This window comes from Falco rusticolus, chromosome 13 (genome assembly GCF_015220075.1).
Source record: "Falco rusticolus isolate bFalRus1 chromosome 13, bFalRus1.pri, whole genome shotgun sequence".
NCBI lineage: Eukaryota > Metazoa > Chordata > Aves > Falconiformes > Falconidae > Falco > Falco rusticolus.
This window is the reverse complement of record NC_051199.1, coordinates 3607169-3633305: the sequence shown is the minus strand read 5'-3', so window position 1 is coordinate 3633305 and position 26137 is coordinate 3607169. Positions and strand designations below refer to the sequence as shown.

The following is a 26137-nucleotide window of genomic DNA, read 5'->3' as shown; positions in this document are numbered from 1 at the left end:
AAGAGACAGGACTAGTGAAAGCACAGCACTGCACTAGGAAATCCACACAGCAGAGACTGCAGCAATGCACGTCCCCTTTCTCCCATCCCCTAGTGCTCTTCTGCCCAAAGGCTGGCATAAAACCAGGGATGAAAATACCCTTTGGGAAGGATCAGGGCACAAGCCAACACTCAAGAGCACCTCCTGTTAGCCTCCTAGGTGGCTTGTGAGTACAGCCATGCTTGTGACCTGTTTCACCTGGTAGCTGTAGCAAGTGTCCACTGTGCTGCAGCTCAACTGGCTCATGTAGGTAAGGGTGTCCCTGTCTGATTCAGCAGCAAAAGTTGGCCAAATACAACCAGCTCCGAACCCGGGACACTGCCTGTCCCTGAGTGACCCTGGTGGGTGATGAGGCACACATGGTATGCAGTTATTTCCTCTACTCCTTCATACAGAAAGCAATGCTTTCAGGCAGTTACACTCTACATCCTCCCTTCACCACCGCATTTATGAATTCTTCTTCTCATTTTTATTCATAAGATTCCTTGTCCTAATAATCACATGCAGCTCTAGTTTAGCTCTGCACAACAGCCTCCCAGTGGCTGTACAAACCAGGCACACAGGCAGGTTTTACAAAGTGACACAGTGAAGTTTCCCTCCAAACCCTTCTTACACACTTACTACATGCATGAAGGGCACATGCCTGTCTGCTGCAAACGCCTCATGGGTTTATCGCTTCATGGCATGGGGTAACCAAAGGGATTGGTGACTACCAAGACGTTTAACATTAAAGAAAACTGCTTCTACACAAGTTCTGCTCAAGAAAGGCAAACGATTTGACCAAATGTTGACAGTAAGTTGCTTTCTCCCTAATAATCACTGGCACCAAAGCTGTCATCTCTCATAGAAAGCAGCACGTCACAGAATTTTCTATAATCTTATCTGCTCATCTCCATACTTTTACTAATACACAAAAATCAGTCAGACCTTGTGGCACTCCTTTTGTCTTCCTCCGAAATCAAGAGCCACACAAAATCAGCATAACTCATGCGGCCTTCCTTTTGAACTTCATTGCCTCTGGAAGACATACAAGGGGGGAAAAAAACAAAAACCAAACCCCAAATCATCAGGCTCCTCAATGCTCACAATGTTATCCAACATTTTTCAAAAGCCCCAAATAATTTGTGAGAGAAAACGGGGCACGGCCACCCGCTCAGCCCGCACAGCAGTCGCTGCCTTGCTCTCCCTGCAGAGCTGGGGCTCATCTCCCACACCCCCTCCCACTGCGAGTGCTGGGCTGGTTTACTTTTTGGAGGCTCTCCAGCAGTGCTCTCCAGCTATCCCTGTGCCACTGTGGGGCACAAACACATGGTGCATGTTCCCTCCAGCTGTGCCCAGCTGTTCTACAATGAGGTCTATCGGTCGTCATCCTATGGGATTTTTTCTTAAGATACCCAGCAGTCTCACTCCGTCTTGAGGCAGCTCCAACTGGAGCACCATGTTGGAAACCATTCCGATCAGTGGGGATTTTTGAGAGTATCTTGCATTTCTGATCAGCCTGACACTTCTATCCCCAGCCAGTATGCTATTCCTCACCTCACCACAGCGCCGCTGAATATTCGCTCAATAATCCTGTTTGATAAAGCTGGAAACAAAGAAAACACAGAGAAAATGAAGCTACAGGTCACAGGAATAATGGCAATCAGTTGCTTATGCTGAATCTAACAAAGCCATTTCCCATTGCTAAAAGAATGCTCTGTCTACACTGCCTGTCTAACCATTTTACTGGTCTCTGTTTAGCAGCATTTCATAAAAAACAAAGATGACTTTCCCTGTGTGCCTGCCTTTGTATCCTCCTAACCACCACATTTTGCCACAAACATGCCAACTGTATGTTATCTGGATTCCTGGACGTGGGCAGTGTTACTCCTACTTTGCTGTAGCATTAGTCACATAAGCAAATTCTGCTGATAGGAGACTGTTTCGGTGTGTACTGCAGAAGAACTACAGTTATCAAGCAAAAATCACACCTCGAATCCCTATAAAACACTTGTTAACAGAGCGCAAGCTGTAGCAACCCTGCTGCAGGGAAGGCCAATGAAAAACAAGGATAATTTTAGGTGAGCAGCAAGGATTTGCCAGCCAGGAAACACGTGGGATAGATTGTTATGACAGAGCCACACCAGCAAGCAGCAAGTACCAGTCTTGAGCAGGATTTGCACCGACTTCGCCCTCCCAGACTGCTGACACGCTTCCTTTGGACCCCCACCACAGCACCTTCTAAATATTCTCCACCGCCTCTGTAGTCCTGGCACAGTTCTGACAGCCCAGCCAGGCAGACCCAGCCTGCACCCCCCTCAAACCCCAGTGCTGACAGGCTGCTCTACGCCTGCACCGATGCTTCTCCCCTTCACCCTGCCCACAGCACCCCTCCACCTGGCTCCCCAGCACCAGCGCCCTGCAGGTTTGCGTGCAGCACGCCCTTCATCCCCCCAGAAGGGACCAGGTCTCCCATCTCCCCACGCCAAGTCAGGCACTCCTCCATCCGCACCCCGTTCAGCCCTATCGACACCGCTGGCCCCTGTGGCTGCCACACTCGCCCAGAACCCCCATGGTCTTCCTGTGAACACCGGCACTCAGGACACGTGGGCCACCACACTGCCCTGACACACACCCACCTACAGCGCTGTCATTCTCACCCCCCTTTCCTCCTTTCCTCCTTCAGCCCACAGGACCTCGGCGCCTACAATGCTGTTCCCATCCCCGGAGCTCCAGCAGTGCCTGACAACTTGTCACGGATCCCTGCAGCCCTACCCACCACCCCACCCCACCACACACGTCACCCCTCCTGCCAACTTCAGTCACACCCTGCGGCTGAACACATTTCCCCAAATTGGATTCTCTCTCCCAGACCTACTCTTCCAAAAAGTGCAGCAACCACATGGAAGAATCCAAGAAAGCTTCGTCTTCGGGATTAAACGTGCTGGTCAATAGCTCAAGCTCTTGCCCCAGACATTACACCATGAGTCCCAACAGGCAGTATGTCCACACGGGCACATCATGCTCTCAGAACATGTGTAATCCTAAAGGGAGCCGACCTGAGTGCCTCCGTCTAGCACAACACACACAGAACAAGTGCCTTTGGATTTTTTAGCCCTTTTGTGGGTTTGTATTCCATTAACTCATCCATAGCCCTTGAACCTTTGAAAACCCATAGCATCTGCTCAAGCTGTAGAAAGCAGTTCCACGCTGAAGTCAAGAGAGATTCCCCTGAGTACACCCCCAAACTGAATGCACCACGCTTTGCTGGACTCGGGTGTTTCTCTCATGTGTTACTGGATTGCACTTCAGCAATCTCTGAAATTCACATGGGCTTGTCCTTCTTGTCCCTACTTCCAAGCTCCTGCAAAACCCTTAGTAAATAATGAGCAAGCTTCAAGACGTTATTTTAGCTTGTCCTTCTGGCAGTGACCCACACGTGAACAGACGTTCCCCTTCTAGCTACTCGGGCAGAAAATAACGTGTACTGCGTTTCCCTGTGTCTAAGCCCCGACAAGTGTCTCTGTAAATCAGCGATTGTGTAAGAGATAGATGACTCTATTTACGTTTCTTGAGGCATCAAATTACCCAAATTAAAGCTACTCTTTAGTGGGAACATTCTGTTTCCAGCAAGCCCCTTTGTCCCACCACAGCTTGCAGGCAGCATACCTTGGTCACTGTACCTAGCCAGATCCTTCTGGCTGATGTAAAGATCATGGTCAGTGTCCAGCTCCCAGAATTTACAGTATATAACATAGAAGTGCTCGTAGGAGAAATAATCTGTGATCTGATTTATGTCATCCTCTTCTTCCAAAAGAGCAAGCGTCTGGAAGAGCACAAATAAAGCGGGAAGTTAAACCTCGACAAAGGCAGTTCAGCAGCCGAAGCCCCCCAGCCTCTGCGGGAGTTGGGTACCACATTCCTCAACAGCCTTAACCTCCCGGTTAGCGTACGTATGCACAGTATTGCTGCCGCTCGGTGAACAATTTCTGCTGATTTTCAGCCACAGTGAAGAGTGAGGCAGAGAAACAAGGACACAACTGCTGTCTCAGCTGGGATCTGTTATTTGTGAAACATTCCTGACCTGCACCGGAGACTCTCAGAGCCATTTATGACAGCAAGCGCACAGCTCTCCACAGGAACCAAGATACATCTTTACACATCACACATCTTTCCATGGCTCCCAAAGGACAAAATCATCTTGCTCCAGACTCATGCCTGGACTGGGGAAGGAGGGATGGATCTCGGGCAGATCAAACCAATCGCACCAATTTCCCTGGGCTGTCACTGGCAGGAATTAGTCTGGTTTAACTGGGAGGCTCAGACAGGTTTCCAACCGTGACATCTGTTAACATGCCTTGTTAGAAAACATTTAGTGACAATGTCCTTGTTTCATTCCTACTTCAGACCTACCTCTGTCCTTCCCTCCTCTCCATCTTCCCACCAACCGGAGGGTATTGCACATTTACCAGTGCCGCCTCCCTACTTGCCTTTCTCCTAGTGCTGAGGCCATGGGACACCAGACAGCCTTTTCAGGTTAACAAATTCTGGCTGCAGGAATGTGAAAACGCTCACAGACCCAAGTGAGCGATAGGGTTGTCCTCCCCTGCCCTCACAGCCTCTTAGAAAGGAAGAGGTGGAACACAGCCCAAGAGCTACCCCAGGGAGTTGTGGTTCTGAGCAGATGCTGTGCCAGGCACTGATAGTTCAATGTCAACTTTCAGTGACCTCCAGCTCCAAGGAACCCAACCGAGTCTCAACAAGACTCTCACATCCTGCTATCCACCAGGTTCAGTAAAGTTTCAGGCAGGGACAACAGGGTGGCACTGCCAGACCAGCACCGTTCAGACTTGCTGACACTCAAGTCTAAAAACCTCTGATCAATCACTCACTAGCCTCTTCAGATTCTTCAGGGGTCTCTCCATTTCTTTGTGGATATAATCACTTGGGGAGTTTTTTCAGTAATTTTTTTTTCGTTTATAGCTCATGCCAAAGTACACCATTTACACATGCAGCAAAGGGCTGCCCAAGCAAAATCATTGTCCCAGAGCTCAACTTCCCTGCTGCAGGAGATGAAAGGCAGAGCAGACCTGCAAGGAGAAAAAGGGGAAGTGTATAAAGGGAGAAAATGAGCGAATAAAGATGCAAGATAAGTTGGGAGGATTTGTTTATAACAGAGGTTAGGGAGGAACTGGGATCAGAGGGCTTGGACTGGCATGAGACAACCCAAGGGAGCACTGATTTCTTCATTAGCTGATGCGATCACTGGGGCAGAACACGTCTGAAAGGAGGAGGAACACGAACTCACGCTTGAGGCTTTTGAGGAAGACAGCACGCCACGTTTGGAAGGGAGAACAGGACGCAGTGGGGAAGTCTCACTGTTTTAGCTGAGTCCGTAACCTCTCAGCCTAAAGACTTTCTGGCTTTTTAGATTGGGCTGCAGTTGAGCAGCCTTATGTAGAGGAATGAAGCCGGGTTAATTAGCATTGATAATATACAGCTGTGGGCTGGCTTCAGGGGCGGTGGGGCAGCTGATGTAGATAAGGTGCAGCTGTGGCTGGTTCTGTTAAGAGGCTGGGCAGCCAAGGAAGAGGGAGGAGGAAGAAGCAGAGAGAACGCACGCCTGGGATGAGGAGAGACGAGGAGAAGGCAGCAGAGGGACTGACACGAAGAGTATGTTGGTATGAGATGGTAAAAGCCCTTGTTGCAGCTAGTAGTTTGGGGAGTGCTGCGACAACTGGTGCCCTGTGTGAAGCCCTTCAGATTATGAGACTGGATGTAACGAGCAGCAACAGCGATGATGGCTGGGCCGGGGGATGTTTGAAGTCTGGAGCAGTGACAGCAGCACCCAACAAGGCAGAGACAGGTGGGGACAGCCTGTGATCCAGATCACACTGAGATAAGCGGGAAGAGCCTGGGGATCTGGATCAGACACTGGTAAAGGTGAGCCGTTGGGATCAAAGAGAAGGAAGCCTGACTGCCGTGGAGTTCAGAGACCGAGGGTAACGGCCGGTAGTGGCAGAGTACACGGCCAGACGTGGCAGCAGCCCGCAGCGGGCCCAGAGCGGGTCCGGCCAGACAGCGGTGATGGCTGTGCCAGGGGACAGTGCGGGAGCAGTGCGATGCCGTGGGCAGCTCCTGCTGTTGGTGCTGCTGCTCGGCCTGGTGGTATTCCTGCTGGTGTTTATGGGCTTGTTGAAGGTGTCTCCAGTCATAGACGAAATAAGCGACCGTATGTGATGTTAAAAGACCTTGTTGCAGCTAGTAGTTTGGAGAGTGCTGTGACAGCCTTAGACTGTTTTAACCTGGTGCTCTTTTGGGAAAAATATTGAGAGAACAGCGGTCCAAATCCAGAAACGTCTGCCCAATGTAAGGATACAGCACATGGATTGTAACAAGAACTGAGCTGCATTAACCTTTCTGAGGAAGTCTACCGCCGAAGTGGAAATCGGCTCCCGAGATGCATGGTGTTGCAATCGCACGGCTCAGTATGCCTGCCTGACTGTCAGGGCCGGCCGGGAGTCAGGAAATGGGCTGTCCTACCCCCCGGGTGCTGTAGGCCGTCCAGCAGCTCTTCTTGGCTGCTCAGTGAGCCACTTCACATAGGCGCACTGCTGCGTCTGGCTTCCCTTCCTCTTTGGCAAGGGAAGGAGCCAAGAGCCAACCTGCTTGCTGTAGCTGCAGAGCTGGTGCACCGCCATCCCCTGACCTTCTACCAGTGCACTCTTAGCTACTCCAGCTCCTGGTCTTCTCTCACATCAGCTCAAGACACAACTCTCCAGCACTCTCCCGGCACCGCGCACCTGGCCTCCCTCGCTCTGCAGTATACAGCTATAGGAACAAAAGGTACGACGCATTCTGTATCTTGTTCAGGCAGAAACCAACATACTTGCAAGAAGTTGCTTTTCCTCAGCTCTGTTAGAGTGATCTTCCCAGACCAGGATCGATTGACTGTGTAGAATATTCTCTGTATAACCTGCAACACATGAACAGCGCTCTTGAAATCAACTCCTGAAATACACCAGTTTGCGAATTTAAATGCAGTAACTTTGTTTATTCACTCATCCTAAGGGGACCGATTTTTGAAAACTGCTCTGTGATCTCCTTTGTAGGTACTACTATCTCTCACTATGCAGCCTGAAAGTAACATTTGTTTCTGAAATACTATTATCTAGCTTCACTCTGCAAATATTTTCACTGCTCTTAATTCACAACTCTGAGCATCCAGATGCATTATTTATGTCAGGGAATATGTTCAAAGTGCTGACGAATCGCTTTGAAACTGAGTTTTTCAGGTTTTAGACACTGTACCTTGCATGGATCTCAACCAAAATAAGTGGTTTTTTTCTGCTGTAGAACACTATCAGGACTTTCGAAGAGCAAACAGGACATGTAAATGAAAGCCACAATTGATGTCTGCCCTATATTGTCTCAGTGGAGCCACGGAGAGGATGCAGCATTGTTAGAAAGTAAGCAATAGAGATTATCTGTCTGCATTTATCTCGGGTAGGTGTTAACCTAATTTATCTCCTTTAGTGACCTGCCTCTGGTGAAAGTGAGTAACAGGCCTGGTGAGGAATGCACAAACTTCTGAGAACACAAGGGGAACAGCTCACAGTAAGAGACTGAGAACACTCTCAAGCACCCAAAGCAGCAAGCTGAACCCTTCCCAGCCCACTCCTTGTTGGCTTGTCAAACATCAACGGGGGGGGGGGGAATGCAACTGTGTGATCAGGCACATGCAAGAATAAACTTAACAGGGGAAAAAACAAATAAACATCTTCAACATGAGAAATCAGAAATATAAATGAATATCAGCACTGAAATCTACGTAATATAATTCTTGTCGACCAAATCTAATAAAACAAACCTTCAATGCCTCTGACATCATGTTGACGTATTATCCTAGAATTTCAGTAAACCATAATAGTGCCAGCTATTCCAACACGAAAATTTAATTCACACAACAACATGGACATTATAGGGATTAATCCAGTTGAATTAAATGGGAGGGGGTTGTTTCTTAGCTAGAGCCTAGCTTTGAGTAGGCAATCACCATTTAAGCGCCATGCTTTGACTCAGACACACAAGCACTGGTTCTTAGCCCAGAACCAAGATCCGGAATCAAGTATGAGATTGTTGCCAACAGCCTGCTTTGGGATACACAGATGAGCGAGACAGTAAATGCTGACAAGTACAATTAATTTTCAGAACAACAAGAACTATTTGAGGACTCCAAATGCATCCTGAAGAGAGAAAACATGTATATTCGACTTAGCTGAATATGACACCTATTGGTAGCCATCCTGTCCCTTACGAGCCTACATGGGGAGATGCAGGACAGCAGGAAGACTTTCGGTGTCTCATTGACTACATAACCAGAAGCTGAGATCAGCCTAATTCAGGCAGATAAGAACACACTTCTTTAACTGCTGGACAACTCCCAAAGAAGCACTGCAGGGTCTTTAATCACTCCGTACTTCAAAGATGGATGTCCTTTTACAGTTGGATGTCAATTAAACAAAAAATCTATTCTAACTGTGGCAATGACTGAGCAACGTACTATGGCCTGTGTAATACAAGAGGTCAGACTAGGTAATCACAGTGATCTTTTCTGGTCTTAAGCACAATGAAAAGGCTGTATGTTTGTTTCTTTAACGTCTTTGGCAGCCTCTGCCATTCTGCACTATTTTTGGACTTTGTTTGGCCTTTGCTGCCAGATTGCACAACAGCTCAGAGACCTATGTGGGTCTCACCTCACACGTAACCCATTATCACACCTGACAACTCTTTAACTATTGTTAAAGACACTGTGTTTTCACTCCATTCCAAGGACTCAAAAATAACAATCCCAAGAATCAGAAAAAGGACCCTAACTGGCACTTCTTCTTGTCCCCTGCCTGCAGGGTAATAAACGACAACAAAATATAACCCTGTTTGTAACACGTAAGAAATTGTTCCTCTGTCAGCCCATATGGACAAAGATGTTCCATCTGCTCTCTCCTCACCTAGCTGTAAAAAGAAGGCATGTCTTTTACGTCCAGTCACTCAGTGCAGGTTTTATTATTAAAATAATGGTCCAGTTTCAATTGCTAGTACATGGTGCATGTATCAGTATGAAATGTCAGTGCTGCTCTCTTCTCCAGGTTGTGAAAAAACAAGCTGTTAAAAAAAGCATTTGGGAAACATCCTAGAACATAATTACACAGCCCGAGATGATTTGCAGCATTCAAGCCACACTTTTCAGTTATGCCTTACTGAAAGCCGTAACTGGCTTTGGTTTTCCCATCATTTATTCTGAAATTTCCCAATTTATTCAGAATTCAGTTCACAAGCCTTTGGAAGGGGGAGCCCCTTCCTATTTGCCCATTTATCCTCCTGTAATCTACCTCCAGGACCCAAACCACTGATGGGTCAGTTCTGGACCTTTTCCCAGTCTACCCACAGAAGAACAAAAGCAGTACCATTTCTGGAAACACCCACAAAGCTTTATTAAACCCTGCAGGCCATCCTCCCCTTACACATTCACGCTGGTAATACTGCATAACTTCAAGCATTTTTCAACAAGCAATATAATTTGCTTGTTGTTTTCAGTTGACTCAGCTTTTCAACAACAGCATGCAGCACTAACTCTGAGCCTTGTTTGAGTGTTCTGGGAGAAATCCCATTTTAAAGCTTTAACAATAAATGCCACATAATATTCTGCATTGTCTTCACCGGCTTCAGGAGTCAGTCTCTGTTGAAAGAAACACAAGTGGTTTAGTATGCTGGCAATGCCACAGCTCAGGTACTGATACAGATTAAATTACAGCCTACTGTATCCAAAAAGACACCTCTAAAAGGTGCGGAGATAGGCAAAAAAAGTATTGAAACATGCATACGCATCTTACCCATACTAGACTGTTTACTCTCCAGGCGATTTCAACCAAGTGATGCTATATCCAGCAATGAACGCACCAAAAGCCAGTGTCTCCTTACACCTTCACCTGTAACACAAAAATATAATGTAATTCTTGCACTAGCAGCAAATACATCATTCTGTCACTGTAAATAGGTATAAGGCACTCTACCTTGAAGGGATCAAAAGGATCCAGGTAGTCTCAAAATCCAAGGACAAAGCTGTATCCTTCATTACCTCCTGGTGGAAACACCGAATTTTGTAACATTAAAGAGAAGTGCCAAACTGTCTGTGAAAGGAGATGTGAGAAATAGAACTCCTGGTACCAGAGGAGAGCCACTGCTGCAGCGGGCCAAGTACTGCCACTCCAGATGGGATCAACCTGACCCCACAGCCTGTCTCCCAGGGTACTGACTCTGTCCAGCTCAGGGATCTGGCCACGCTGAGCTCAGAAGGAACCTGTCTGCCAGCACAGACACCCAGAACAGCACTGCCCTGCCAGCGCGAGGGGTCTGCGAAGGATATCACAGCTTTGTAAGATTCACCACTTTAGACGCCTTTTGCCTCAACCACAAGCACCGCTGTTTCCTGGCTGCCTGGGAGCAAGCCTGGGAAGCTACCTCCATCAGAGTACGGTGAGTGAGGGTGCCTAAAAACTCAGACCGGAGTAAGGAAGCACAGTTGAGACAGCAGCAGGATCAAGAAACATTGAGGAGCTTCACATAGTGATGAAGGGTCTGGTTCTGTGCCTGCTTTACGGTGGTCACACAGGACCTTGCCCAGGCGCAAGGGAAGTTGTGGGAAAGAAGAGCAGAAAGAGAAGGTGCTGCCCTTTTTAGTAGCAGCCTGCACTTCAGTTATCTTGATGCGGAACCTCAGCTTTACACAGCTGGTCTCTCAGACCAGAACATGCACTGCAGCCCAGTGAGGTCCAGACTTTCTGCAGCAAGAGCGATCGTCTGGGGGATTACTCTACAAAGACATTTGTTTCTAGCCTTTATTCTCTCCTTTAGACCCTGAAAAACATAGAAACACCACGTGGCTTCAGAAGAGGAACCTGGAAAGGCAGGTGCACAGAACTGCCTTTGCCACCACCCAATAGCCAGCACCAGGACAACCACACGTTACATGTATGTATGTATGTATGACAACCGGCTCACCAGCAAAGAACAACTGGTTGATATTACAGTCGGAAACCGACGCTAGTGTTAGCTTAAATCTTTCAGCTTTCACCTTTCCATGTACTTTAAACATCAAATACCAGGGTACATGTGCCACAGGCACCTTCACACCCACCCATTCATGTGCCTCTGTAATTCCCAGGCCACTGTTAAACCCATTCTGGCCAGTTACTACGCTTAATGCATTTGCTGTCCTGCTCCATGGGGATAAACACGTTGCTAATACACCGATGTTCGCTGTCATGTTCAAGCACATCTAAAACATTTAGAATCCATTCTTGTTATACATTTTCATAAAACATTAGCGTGACAGTTCAGGGTTTGCCCAGAGCAACAGTGTCTTCCTGCCATCTGCTCCTTACAGGAAAGGAACTGTCTGCCAGCAGCCCCCCAGCTGCCAGCGCGTGGTGCAGCCAGCCCCCATGCAGACCCTGGCAAGCCAAGAGGAGAAACTAAGCTCTGGAGCCCTGCTGGGATACAGCTCCCATCAGGTCTGTCATTACCTGAATTTGTTACCACTGCAGAGATACAGTATCCTAACATTTATACCTTTTATCCAGATTCATGCCCCACACCAGACAAGCTAAAGCTTAAAAAAACAGTACAAAATTAGTCAGGTAAAGCACCAGTCTAACTCCTGATGGCACAGTTGGAACAAAGCTACAGAACAAAAACCCAACGACAAATTGTAGTCACAGAGGCTCAGAGACTTAGAAAGACATGCATGACAGGCTTTCTGGCAAGAGCGAGAGGCAGGAGAGCTGGACGTCAGACTCCCATATGCAATGGATGCTTTGTACCACGGAACAATCACAGATTCTCCATGCCTAAGTGACAGAAATCTTCAATCATTCAGCCTTCCATGCTTCCTCAGGCCAGCAGAATTAGGGGTAACTCAGCAGCCCTCAAGGACGAAAGATGAACCTCTCGTTTTCCTTCACCAGGATTAAAGGCCAAAAAAGTTGGTTTTTATAGATTTGCTTAAGACCAGAAAGAATCATTATTAACCTATTGAATAACCTCTTGTACACACAGGCAAATTCATTTTTCCTTTGGAAGTAGTTCTTGAAATAACTATTTCCAGTAGTATTAAAAAAATCCTGGTTTTTGAAGTAACTGAAGGATTTGGTGATGGGGACAGTGACAAATGACAAAAGGGAGGGTTGGTACAGCAGTATTACAGGAGATCAAAGGAGCCAGCCTACCGTCGTAATATACCGGGAATGGAACTCCGGAGCATCCTTCAAGAAAGTCAGGCCAGGATGCGTTTCCACCACATCCTGCAAGATAAGACCAAATGAAATGAAACATATTTTCTTCTCCTTTTAATGTTTAGAAGTTACTGGGTTTACAAACCAATACTTTTGCTTACTTTTGAAACTGTATTTGCAGCATTAGCAATAAAACTGAAAAGACATCTTTTAATCTATAAAGTGAACCTTCTAGAATTAGAAGCAGAATACATTTTCTGGGCAATACGCACCTGTTGGCCATTTTGATTTACTTAAGGACAGAAAAACAAAGGAAGAGAGTTAGTGAGTAGATGAGAACTTATTTTCATTGAATGAGACAAAAAAACTAGTTAGTTGACCATGCAACTATCTCCTCTCCAAGACTTCTTTTTTTTTTCTCCATTTATTGAAGATATTAACATTTATTAGAGCTAGGTGTCAGAAATAAACATTCCTTGGAAGGTTGAGAAAGTTACTTTTTACGTCCTCCACAACAATGAAAGCTCTTGTGAGCCTCAGAATGCATACAGATATGATCAGTGCTTTTCCAAAATTTACTTGAACTACCTGTAGAGATGCCTCTTTCTCAAGATCAGCTTTTTGTAAGCCAAACACTGGCTCATGATGCCAAATCTGCCAAGAAATGCACGACCAAAAAAAAAAAAACAAAAAACCAAAAAAAAACACCCCCCCACACACAAACCATGGAGAAACTGCCTCAGATCCTGAATGAATCAGTTCAGATCCCGCATGAAGTGATGCCTGTGTAATTGCTGCATGTCTGATTCCTCTACCCTTTAAAAAAGTGTTCAAAGTGTTGCTTTGTCGATGCCATGACATGTCAAAGGGATACAGCAGACACAGCACCCTCAGGGGTGCACTACGACCAAATTCTGGCCCACCTAACTTGATGCCTAGTATGACGGTGTAATATGGTGTAATACTGCTGGTCTCTGGTTAATTGACAAGATTGTGCATGCCTTTGGTTGCACCAGTAGCTAAAAAGCAGAGCTGCAATCAATGAGGAACGGCAATGTGCCCAGTGGAGAAAAGATGAAAAGGAACATGAGAAAATGTACCCATCGCAGTCTGTTTTGAGGCACTGAAACATCCAGTGCAGACAAAACCATCCCCCCAAAGCAGCATCTCCACCGAGGTTTTGCATAGAGGACAGTGTGAGAAATGTAGGGATATATGGAAAAGTTCAGAAGAAGTATCAACAGATGATCAGAAGAGCAGATGGACCTGATTTATAGAGAAACTACAAAGAAACCCTAAACCTATCCAGAGCCTGTCTAAATGGCCACAAACAATGAAAGAAAGATACTTTGCTTTGTTAAAAAATATCATATGTGACTAAAAGGAAAAGAAAGAAAAGAAATCAGCACAGATTTAGCCTGAATATTAGGAAAAAAATAAATCAGCAGTGAGACTTGTGCATGAGCAGTTTTAGAGGCATATACAGAATAACTAGAACTGCAAAAGTTTAGCAAAGGTTTCCATGTGCTATTGTATCTGATAGTCTTGCTAGACAAATGTAATTATAATTTTCTTGTCAAGCAACTTTTACAACTTTTCCAATAAGCTTTATGTCGTTCTTGAATATCAACAGTGCCATGCATTTTCCCCACTAACCACCTAGAGAAACAGGGCAAATAAATATGAATATATAAAAAATAATATCTATTATAATATATATATATTATATACAGACGTATAATAATATATATTGGTATATATTATACAGTATGTATTATATAAAAATATACAGATAAATATAAATAAATATGAATCCTAGCAAGAGACAAGAGACTAAATAAAGCTGTGACAATCCTCTGTGACTTTAGTAAGGTATGTAGATGATTGGCACTTACGCAAAATAGTCCACTTAAAATGGTTATTTCTATTTCACACCAAATAAACCCCACCCAGGCGCTGTTCAAACCAAAGGTTTGCATGTCCTTGGTAAAGATTTAAAGACATGACAATAAAGAAGTCACAAAATAAAAACAGTTCTCTCTGCCCATCCATTCGCCGCTGGGCCGCTGCGGGTACCTGAAGCAGCGGGATGAAGTCCTCCTGTTCTAGGTAGTCACAGCCAGGCTTCGCTAAAAGGTACGTGAATCTGGATGCATCATCATGGCAGTTACGTAGGATTCTACGAGAGAGGTGAAGAGTTACTCCAACCACTTTGTACTTCAGGACAATCACCAACTACAGATGGATTATGAAGTGCCTTATCACCTGTTGCACAACACATTACACTGAATTACGCAAAACGGACCTCAGACTACCAGCACCCGTTTTCTTCAACGGCAGCCAACCTTTATCTTTCAACAGCACCAAGATGCTTCCACGCAGCGGAGTACTTCCATGCTAACATTGCTGTGCTAAGCAAGGTTTCTTACTGAAGACTGTTCTTACTTGGATTCCACAGCATCTTAGCAAGAAGTAACCTGACTTTTCAAGATGCTGCACACTCACTGATCTCATTTGAAATCAACAGGATCAACCTAACAGGATGCCATAACAGACATGCTCTCCAACTTAATTCTTTACTTTATTTGAGTATATTGCCAACTACAGTCACTGAATTTTCAACCAGAACAACCACTCCACAGAGGGGAAAGAAGAGCATCCCTTGTTAATTATGGCACAGCTGGCTGCTGTACACTGAAGTCATGGAGAAGAGCCTAATGAAGGAATTAGAAGGACTGAGTATTTACAGAAGATGTAAACTCATTCCTTCGGCTGACGGTTTGCATCTATGACACCAGTTCTTGTCTCTGCTTTCTTCTAATAACAAAATGCTACGCTGGTCAAAGGGATCACAACTTAATTCACTCCAAACAGAAACACTCCTGAAAACAAAAACTCCATGACATTCACCAAATCACTACTGAATACCTATAACAGAAAAGAACATTTGGGTATATCAAACATTAAGTTGTTCATATAGTATAAGGGAAATAAAAAACTACTCAGAAAATTACCCTGTATGCTTTATAACTGCAAAAATACAAATGCATTGTAATTATTTACTATGAGTGATTATTCACCACCCTCCTCTCCTGAAAGCGTATGAACTTATATTGAAGCATAGCACTTAAATGCCTGTAGAGATCACACTGTACCTACCTTGCCACTAGTTTTGCTCTCATCACTCTTTAACAAAAGCAGACTTCACAAAAAAAAAAGTTTTTTTCTCAAATATGTCTTTCAAGTAAAAAAAAGAAAAGAAAAAAGATTTAGAAAAGATTTAGTGGCTGACAAGCAATTCTGTTTACTGCACATTCCTATCATGCTGTCAATTAACAAATACACACTAAATCAGCTGCAGGAAAGAGGTGCTAATGCTTTAGCTTTAAAAAACCAAGGTATCAGGCACATAAAGATAAATCCCAAAGCCATGTATTAGCAACAAACTAAAAGATCTGATCTTCAGAAGTATTCTATACCCAGAAATTCCTAATAACTTCAAATGAGATCAGTGAGCATGTAGCATTTTGAAAAGTCAGGTCACCTACTAAGATGCTTGAAAAGAGGCTTCAGCAGTTAAAGATACCTGTTTTAAAGTAACAGATATGTTCAGATAGCTGTAGTCTAACTTTACCAGAACACTACATTTCTTTCTATCTTTCATGCTTCCAGAAAAAAAACCTGTAACTGTCAAGAGGGTAAGAAGAAGAGAAAGAAAAAAAAATATTTCTAAAGAGCAGGTAAAGTGGGAAAAGCATACAAAACATGGCTTGGAAATGATGTGGTTAAAAGAATACAGAAAAAAGGGGCATGACCACAGTCTGCAAACATCTAAAGGATATGAAGGTCAGAGGAGTGAAAATATGTGGCATTATACATAAGGGATTAATTAGGTGTAATAGGAGGAATGTAAGGAAGGAAAAAAATTGTCTGTGTCAAGAAAAACTTACTGATCAGTCATCCTTAACATTTTTGCAATTTTGCCAGGGTAACTAGAAGCTGTTTTGACCATATTATCACGGGAAATACTTTGGGAACTCAGGGTTAAAGGCTACTTCAAGAATCTGAAGGGCAACCATTAAGTCAAAAATTAGAACTCTCTCTGGATATGAGATGGAGACACTGTTCAGGTGTTTCACAAAGTAGACTAAAGCCTGAATCACCCTAGAGGGAAAAAGATTAGGCAAGAGAGCAAGACTGTTCCATCTCACACCTTTGACTCCAAGCACAACATATTCAGAGCTCTCAATTTCAAAAAGAAGCCTGGACAACGGTATGTGGAAGTGACTGTCAAACCCCACAGATTTATTATACAGCGTGCCTGAGGAAGATAACTATTAAAGCTCCCAGAGCATCCACTTTTATGATGCTTCTTTATTTTACATTCCTCCTTCCTGTCCCATAACATGACCACACACGCCCCCTCCCCATTCCCAAAAGGCACTCTCTTAGCGCACTAGTGCAGCAGCAATACGGCCTCAGATAAATATATACAAAATCCACTAACCTCTATCAGCTATCTCAGAATATTTCTAGGGGAGTATGGTAATATATTTTATATGCCAACTGGGCTAAAACATCCCATCATCTATACAATTGCTTCAAAGTTTGCAGACGCAGCACAGAAACAAGTGTTCAGGGAGTTTGGGGGAAGAAAACTTGAGCTGATGGAGATTTTAAAGTCATTTATTTTCTTCTAAAGAAAAAACAATGATTTGAAAAGTCTGGTGGAAGAAAAGAGGGGGAGAAGAGACTTATTTGGCAGGCTGCTCTCTTCTTCCAGAAAGAGAATTTTGCATTTGCTATACTCACTTTCTCCACAAAGATACAAATGAGTGTACAGATACACATCCTGTCCTTTCTCCTCCTGATGCATTGAACATAGGTGCTTTCCAGTAGAGTGGGCAGCCACATATCTGTAATGACACACCAGAACAAAGAGGAATACAAAAGCAGTCACAAGATGAGCCTGCTTGTTTACACACCGAATTCACCATCGAGACTTTTACATAAGGGAAATAAAGCAGTAATGGCACACAGGTTACCCAAAAAGTTATTTACTGCATGCCAAGGTTCAGAATCCATCAATAACTTTCCACTTTGTCATACGCCTTTTTAAGTAGCTGAGAAATACGTCCTGTCAGGCTCGGAAAAGGATCAGAGACTATCCAGCTCTTCAGCTCTGTCTTTTGAGCTGTTTCACAAGATTCCCTGAGAAGTGAAGCAGAGAGAGACAGGCACCTCCCTCCAAAGAGCACTCACACCAGCCACCTCGCTGAGCTTACCCCAGAAAAAGATGAGCCATTCTCTGTTTGGGCTGACGACTTCTCATTGACTGCAAGGGAACTTCAATTCTAATTACAAAAAATTAACAACTAAATGCCTGAAGGTGAAATAATTCCCATCCTGTAGTTTGCAGTGCAGTGCCTTCCACCCACAACAGCCCAATTTCCCAACACTGGATCTCAGCAGGAAACCCCCCCAAAATGAAAGCAAACTGAAAGAGGCTGATTCCAGCAAAAGGACTCCCTGAAAAAATATTTCTGACCCAGCCTTTGCAGAGGCTGCTAGCTTGCAGAACGGTACTCGATGAAAGCTCAAGTATTTTGTACTCTCTAACGCCTCAGAGAAGCAGGCTTGAAAATGGCTTCAAGCATTCAGCTGCTGACACCTTCTAGAAACCTCTTTAGCACAAATACCTTTCCAGCCACCTTCATGACCCCAGTCAAGGTATCAGAACATCTGCAAAACACCGGCCTTGGAGGGAGCGCAGCTGATTCAGGCCACGCACAGGTTAGAAGGATACCACACCAAATGGGAAGAGGAGTATTTTGAAGGAATAGTTGAGGCATCATTTCTGCTTTCCCCACAAAGCCTCTTCCACCTCTTCTGTTAAGCAAGACCACGCTGCAAGTCTATTCTCGACTTTTTGTTCTGGGCACGCATGCTTCTTTGGGAACCCCAACCAGTACACAAACTGCTGGATTTAGCCATCCCTGGGTCAGGCAGCTGTACTCCTGCAGGTGGTTAGCTACTCTGAGGAAAGAATGACATTTACTTTCTGCTGTTTTCTTTGTGCAGCTGGTTCTCCCACATTTTTTTCAGAGCCCCAAAACTACCATTATCAATAATCCCATGGAACAGAAGCAATCCTTACAATAGCTAAATGGCACAGAGCACATCCATGTAGAGACAGATGCAGGGACCAGACAGAGATCTCTTCTACATCACCCTCCTGCTTTTCCCAGTTTGAACGCGACAGACCACACACAGTAGCCCATCTTGTCATAAAATCAGTTTCAAGCCTTCTTTTGGTCAAGCAAGGAAGTTTTCCCGTTTACGTTTTCAGAGATGGTTTACAAATAATGCCACTCAATTCCTCTAAAGACAAACAAAACCCCAACCTAGCCTTTCAGAAAAACCTTCCTGCCTAGAAAACAAATGCTCCTCTTGGACAGAACACCGCTCCTCAACCTACAGTGCCAGAGATGCATTCAAGGCAAACTGAACATACGAGATACATCCCAGGGCCGCCAGTTTTAGACCAGCATTACTAAAAACCACGGTTGAAGGAGAGGAAAATAGAACCATCCATCTGCATCGTGCTCCCACACAAGTGCTGTGTTTTGTTCCCTGAAGCCAGGAACTCATTAGCAGATTGTAACAACCCCGAGTCTGCCGACACCTGCATTACGGATATTGAACCTACGCATCTCAGTGGCTGAGGGTTGACTAAGCATTTCCCTCTTCTGTGTCCAAGGAGGTGTAGGTTGGAAACTGCTTTCTCAAGCAACACTGTAACGGCATACATACATCACATCCAGATTATTGGGACAGCTAACCACAAAGAAGGTAGCTGGCACTACCTGAAGCCAGAGAGGCAGACTAAGTTTCTGCTATCTTCTGAGCATAACGATGGAGGAACAGAAAAACAAAAATGCAATCTGTATTTGGCAAGAAATCTGAAAGAAGAATTTTGCAAATCAAAAGCAAGAAAGAGCACACATATCAAGTGTGACAAACTGAAAACTGAGGTGTTTTGTTTACTATTTCCTTTATCTAAACAAAAGCATTCAGAGCAAAAGTACATTGATTCTTTTTTCACTAAAAATGAGAAGAGCTGTGAGATACTATGGTAGTTTTAGTTTCAGTCATTCTCTCAAAAAAATGAAAAACCTAGAGAATAGTTACCTTAGCAATCTTCCCCATTTCACAGACATTTGCTTTCTCATCTTCAAACTCTGTAAAGGCTTCTTCAATCCTGGCAATGATTTCTTCATGATTAGTGCAGACATTCGGAAGTCCTTTAGGGAAGTAGAAACGTGGAATGTTTATCGACAAAGGGGCACTGCTGGTGGCTTTATTCACAGGCAGAAGAGTGCAAGGGCTAACTGTGGAGTTCAAAGGAGCTGTGGATGAAGTTCCAGGTTTCTTCTCTTGTTTACTTTGAACCTGAAAATACAATGAATAACAAATACTTTTTAACAGCATGGCACACCAAGAAAGAGAAAATGGTTTGTGCTCCCAGTGATTAGGAAAAAATCAAAACCCAACAACAACGAAATTACAGCACAACGGATAAAAATGCACGTCGTAAGTAACCAGTTAAAAAATTCCTGCAATATCAAACACTGCAAATTTAGGACACGTCACATCTACTTCTGTGTAGTTTCTGTGCATTTTGTGTATGTAACTGTGGATTACGATACACTGTTGAACACAGTCTACAGTTCAGCAATACCATAGAACAAGGACAACGCTATTTCTTCTCACGCTGCTCACTGTGTTGTCATTCTGCCCCATAAACACCAAGGCATCAAAATCTGCTTCTTAGTATTTCCCCTTAGAACTAGGACACCCACCCACACAAATGCCTTGCCTCACGTATAAGCAAACTTAGATTCATAACATCGACATTTCCCATCCCTCGGGAACATAATTACTTTTGCCAAAGTATTGCTTCACAGATAAATTAAGAAAAGGTTTGAAAGATTGTCTTCTGAATTTCACGAAGCCTTTTATTCTATGTCCAACTTAAATAGTCAAGACATAATTTTGTTCAAGTTACCAAGTACTGGCAAATCAATCCTTAGATTAGGAATTAGGAGCAGCCAGCACAGTTTGTCATTAGGCATCCACATGATACAGCACACAGAGTTCATGGAAAATGCGAAAGGTCCGTTTGCAACTCCAGCTGAAAGGCTCCTTTGGCAGGTGAAGCATCCAAAGGTTTCACTGAATCATCACCTACTTCATTTGCTGAAAAACAATGAGAAAACTGGGAACTGACACGAGGCCTTTTGCAAGCCTGTTTGAAGGTGGTCTTTTCTCCCACACCTGCCACCTCTTTTATTCATTAGCGCTAACATCCTATCACTCCCCTCTTGTCTGTAATAAACACACAATTGATACGGTGATCCCCCCTAGATCACCCTTCTAATGGATCTCTGCAATCTAGTTCTAGCTATACATCAGTACTTATCATAAGAGGCAGCATTTGTATTTATGTACATAATGAGATCCTAAAATAGGTCATTTTTCAGACGTGGGAGGAAATATTTTTTAAACTCTGCAAAGTAGTTACAGGATAAGCAGAATTCAGATGCTGGAATGCGGAGGGATGATGAATTCCCTACCCCCCCGTGAATACACACTTTCTTGGGAAAAGGCAATAGGCTTGCCTATTGCACAATGGTTCAAATGCAAGAGTTATTATTAATATAACAACATATGTGATAAGAGGCTAATAAGGCAATAGTCAAGTAAATACAGCTGCAACTTTCAGTTTGTTTATTCTAACTATTTCAAAACAAAACGGCTTTAGGATAAAGTAGCCAAGTCTGAGTACACTAAATACAGAAGAATGTATATGATGAACTGACTAAACTTTTTGCCTTACTATTTTCCAGAAACTTGGCGCTTTTTTCTTAACACATACTGAACACCCCAATTTACCGTGGGTTTGCTTTCAGGAAGACTGAGCAGTGAGAACTGTAAAAGCTTCCTTAAGCCCTGTTTTTACTTGCAGTTTAGAATACTTTATAACCCGTTCTTCAGAGATCTGTGAAACGAGAGATGAAAGGATTTTCCCCCTCTTCACTCCGCTGCTTCACTGGTCTTTCTTTAGATGGGGAGGACCTCTTCCTTCTCGCAGATGCTGTCCCATTTCAGGAGCAGGAATACATGCACTTGCACACCTATGCCCGCCAAAGCACACTTTTGTACTGTCACTGCTCTCGTACAGAACACATTAAGTCCTGCTCTCCTGTGTCTTGCAACACAGGAAAAGCTGAAGATCACTTTCAGCCTTCAGGATTTCCGAGTCTATCAATACCAGTACTCAGAGTCTGCATGGTCCTCAATATAGCTCTCAGCCTTTGGAGAACAAGCCTGACCACCACCACCTGTTCTTCCTCCCATCTTCCCAGACTTTCCCTGCTCTCTCACATACTGCACGTACTACTGTGTGCTTGATCCTCAGTGATGCTGGACCTCAAAGTGGGCCAGGTCTGTGTCTCAAAGTGTTACTGGGGCTGAGGAGGGCTGTGGGACAGGGTAAGCACCAGCCCCCCCCATTAGTGTGCCCCACAGCGTGACAACACAGGTAGGTGACCTGAAATGGTGGCAGGGGTTAAGCAGGGAGGAAGCTGGTCACTCGCTCTGGGCACAACGCTTCTCCTGGCTTCCTTTTGCTCTTCACTCAGTAGAACAACAAAAGCAAAACCCAGACAGGCTGAGTGTGTCTGGGGAGGAAGCACATGGCCCAGAGCAGCCACTGCTGCATGTCAGAGGTAGAAGATGACCCTATTCCCTTGCCATGGCTGTCTCCTTCAGTAAGGGAGGCTAAGCAAGAGGGACGAACAGAGCTCCCTAACACAGGCTTTCTCAAGAACCCTCCACCCGACTGCGAAATAGCGGGTTAACAAAGTGGACCTTAGTGTGTAAGTCAAGCTAGTGATTTGACTTGGAGAACACCACCCCCCCAGGACCCAGCTCTGCTCAGTAGTTCTCACTTTCTAGATTCCAGCCAAGGGGAAATCCCTGCCGGTCTCTCACAACACCATATTCATACAAACAATGCAAAGCTGGAACAGGCGATGAGGTGCCAACTGCAGGCACTTGACTTCTATAATAGGACTTAACATCAGTTTGTCTTGAAGACCCACTTCTCAGAAACAGGTTTATGGCTCATTAATCTCTTCAATGCACACATGCACTCCCTAGCTGTCAGGACTGTGAGGAACTAGAAGAAATTACTCAAATTTTAACAAAAAAGATCCACAAACCAAAAGGAAGCAAACCAATAGATTGCTCTTTCAAAGGACACTGACTCTTCACTTTAATAATATATCCCCTTCCCTTACAGTACAAGGGAATGATAAAATTGGCTTGTTCTTTTTTTTCTTGGAAGTCAAAGAGGTATCCCCAAAGTAGACCACCACAACAGCACCGTGCCATTTTCCTCCTTTTCCGCATACCACATCATCCTGATACGACACAAGGCTTCAGCAGATGATCCTGTAACACAACTCATCCACTTTGCCCTGGCCTCCACCTTCTGAAAAGCAGAGCAACTCATTTTCCTCCAGGTACTGCCAAAGCCAGCAGTGCTTGGTACCAGCTCACATAAGCCACAAGTCAGGCCCCCAGAATCTACATTAATTTCCTGATTCATGACCACACCACAAGCCAGAAGGTTAGACATCTATAGGAGGAACAGAGGGAATGCTGCTAAGCTTCAAAGTAGGGAGCCAGTTCAGAAATAGGTTTGCAGCTGACCTTCCCAGCAAGACTCAGTCACAAACTCCTGGTCAGTCCAAGTCAAACAAGGTGGAAGCACTGCTCATGGATGGCTTCTTTTCAGAGGATTCTACTTTAGGAATAGAAATAAAATTTTTGAACTTTGTGTTCTTCCTTCTCATGCAAGAACTGAGCTGTCTACAACAACACAAGAGAAAACAACAAGAAGCAACAAGCTCTGGAGGATCCTGTTCCCTAGAGCAACCTTGCAAGTTAATACTCTGAGATGGGTATAACCGTCTGTCAGCTACCATGGAGAGAGTAGGGAGTTAGTGACAACTAACTGTGAAAAAAAGAAGAAAGTGATACAAGGGAAGTGCTTGGAAAAAAGTTTCTTATTGCAAAAAGTTAACCTTAAATGCTGTTTGCTTAGCAGAACACATTTCTCCAACAGAGCTGTGCATTTTCAGATAGGACAACTAAGAAAGCAAACTATAAATACTGTAATAAATCTTACAGCTTTGTTACCAGTAGCTAATAGGTTTTTGTTTTTGCTAAAGAGGAAGGTGAGATTACACCCCATTTTTTAATACTGCTCTATAGCATAATTTACCTTAACTAAAATCTGTCTATCCGCTATATCGCCTTTTGCCAGTCATACAATTTATTTATGGACAGCTAGAATAGTGACATCTGCATTATAAATAAACCAGACAGAACCACAGCCTCATTGTGCTACACAAACAAAGCACAGAGACTAAATCTCTGCCATCCAAGCCCTGCCTCTCAGGGACTTGCCAGTCCCAGCAGAAAACTCCATGGAAGGAAGCAGTATCATATCAAGTGCTCAAATACTTTTGACTCCTTCCCCCTGGCCCCAATTTCCAACAGAATCCTAAGTAATAAATTTACCAGTTTCTTGCTTTTTTCCAAATGTGATTCTGTAATCCTCTTTTCTAGGGTGCAGTGACTCAGCCTGGTGGCTCACAGTCCACAGTGCTGACTTAATGTCTCCTTCCAGTTTTTACAGTTCCTGTCTTACTGAAGTCTGATGGTAACTGGACACAAGCCATCCTCAAAGATCATCAGTTCTCCAGAGCTGGTTTCTATCTGTCTCCCAGGACTTTCTCTTATTTTCCTTCTCTGGAGCTCTTTCCCACCGTTGTATCTTTCTGCTGCCTCTGTCCTACCCACCGTAAGGACACCAGGAACAGCAAGGGTTCATCTGCTCACACCTCCCAACAGCACGAGGCAGAGATGTGGTGAGAAAACGCATTTCTGGATAGGCTCTTTTCTACTGTAAATCATAAACTCACCAGCAGAAACAAAGTCCAGTTGCAGCAAAACAAAAATGAAAACAAACTCTACCTAGGCAACACTGAATCACCAAAGAATTTAGGTGGGAAGGGACGCAAGGCTAAGTCCAACGCTAGATCAAGTTCCTCAGGGCCTTATCCAGTTGAGTTCTGAAAACACAGGCAACGCTCATCTGTCCTGATTTGCGGATGACACTTACTTAGAGGGAAGGCTGGAAGGATGAGAGAGAGAACCTTGGCTGGTGAGTAGTTCAACTACTTCCACAAGAGAAGGTGTGGAGTCCTCCACCTGTGTACAGCAACCCCAAGCACCGCTTTGGGCTGGGACCCCCCCGGCTGAGCAAGAGACCTGCTGAGAAGCATCTGGGGGGATGGCGTGCACCAGGCTGAGAACGAGCCTCAGCACCGGCTAATCACCAGTGAGGCAAACCACGTACCAGGCTGCATTAGGAGCAGGGCCAGGAGAGCAGGGGACGTTATTATCTTATATAATAGTGTGGCTGCATCCGGATTGCTGTGACCAGTTTGGGGCCTTCCCTTCAAAAAGGATGGGGGCAGATCCACAGAAGGCAAGTCAGAGAGCCAAAGTCAAGATCGCGAGGCCGGAGAGACTGAGGGGCTGGGCGTGTTTGCCCAGGCAAAGAGGAAGCTGAGGGATGGGCTCACCACAGCCTACAGCTGTTGGAAGCGCAGTCACAGACGCCATGGAGCCAAACTGCAGTGGTACGCAGTATAAGAGGGGCAACAGCCATGAACTGCAGCTGGGGAGCGTTAGGCTGGAGGATGGATTTAACCGAGGGTAGTACAGCCCGCAAGAGGTCATCAGAAAGGGGGTGGGTGGGTTTCAAGACCTGGAAAAAGCCAGTGCTGATGTGACCTGGTGTTAGGAATAGTCTTCCTGCAAATAAGATGTTGAGTCGGAGACCTCCTTACTTCCCTTCCTACTAACGCTGCTATGGGAGGCTCTCTGATCCTCCTGCGAATAGTCCTGCAGAAGACGAGCATGAGAACCAAAATTCACAGCTCTTAAAAGAGATATGGGTTTTACAAAAAGCTTTCTCCTGCCTTGCCTTCCTGGCCAACATCTACATGTTCCACAAACTGCGTATCACTCACATCTCTTGCCCCCTATCACCACCTTATTAGCTTTCCACCTGCCAGCACTCTTCCCTGTACTTAGTCAGCCCAATTACCTCTAGTCTCAGGCCACCTCACAGTACCACACCCAAGCCCCAAGTTACAGCCCCACAAGGCACAAAAATCAGCATCTCACTGCTGCCAAGTGGGAGAACTCTCATCTCTGTCCTCCATGCCCAAGATGTACATTGTCACCGCGTACTAAGTGCCAGCTCCAGAGCTTGCCAGGCCCCTCTGTGAACTGATTTAACCCACTTGGAAAGGCAGAAAATGGACTTAGCTTTGTTGCTGGATGATATTCTACCATGTTATGAGTTAAACCAGCTCGCAGAAAGGCCCACAGGGCCCAGTGTAAGACCAGGGTGACACACAGTGAGGAGGTAGCAAGAGGGCACAAGTACTGGACGAAAGAGAAGAGGAACTAAGACCTTCTTTACTCAGCTGCAACTGCCCACTGCATTAGTTTGCTCACCTCGGACCTGCAGCCCCGGGAGCAGTTACTCTCGCCGTGTTTAGTGGTGAATGTCACTGCTCCTAGTCCAGACCAGGCAGAAGGCTCATATACCAAAGGCTTGTCAATTTTCCAGCTGGTCTCCTAAGAGATCTTATCTCTCCCTGCAAGCCATACCCTGATTA

General features: G+C 44.9%; 1 protein-coding gene across 2 annotated transcripts in view; it reads right to left on the bottom strand.

Annotated features, from left to right (window-relative positions):
- Window positions 1–26137, bottom strand: part of LOC119157101 (serine/threonine-protein phosphatase 2A regulatory subunit B'' subunit alpha-like) — a 60870-nt gene that overhangs the window by 11930 nt on the left and 22803 nt on the right. For both annotated transcript variants that reach the window (XM_037407656.1, XM_037407657.1), the window contains exons 3-10: window positions 19500–19760; window positions 17121–17224; window positions 14385–14487; window positions 12303–12377; window positions 6908–6994; window positions 3688–3844; window positions 1576–1624; window positions 967–1056 (exon numbers count right to left, since the gene is read on the bottom strand). In XM_037407656.1, the coding sequence (XP_037263553.1) occupies window positions 967–1056; window positions 1576–1624; window positions 3688–3844; window positions 6908–6994; window positions 12303–12377; window positions 14385–14487; window positions 17121–17224; window positions 19500–19760 (926 nt within the window). The remainder of the gene's footprint in view (window positions 1–966; window positions 1057–1575; window positions 1625–3687; window positions 3845–6907; window positions 6995–12302; window positions 12378–14384; window positions 14488–17120; window positions 17225–19499; window positions 19761–26137) is intronic.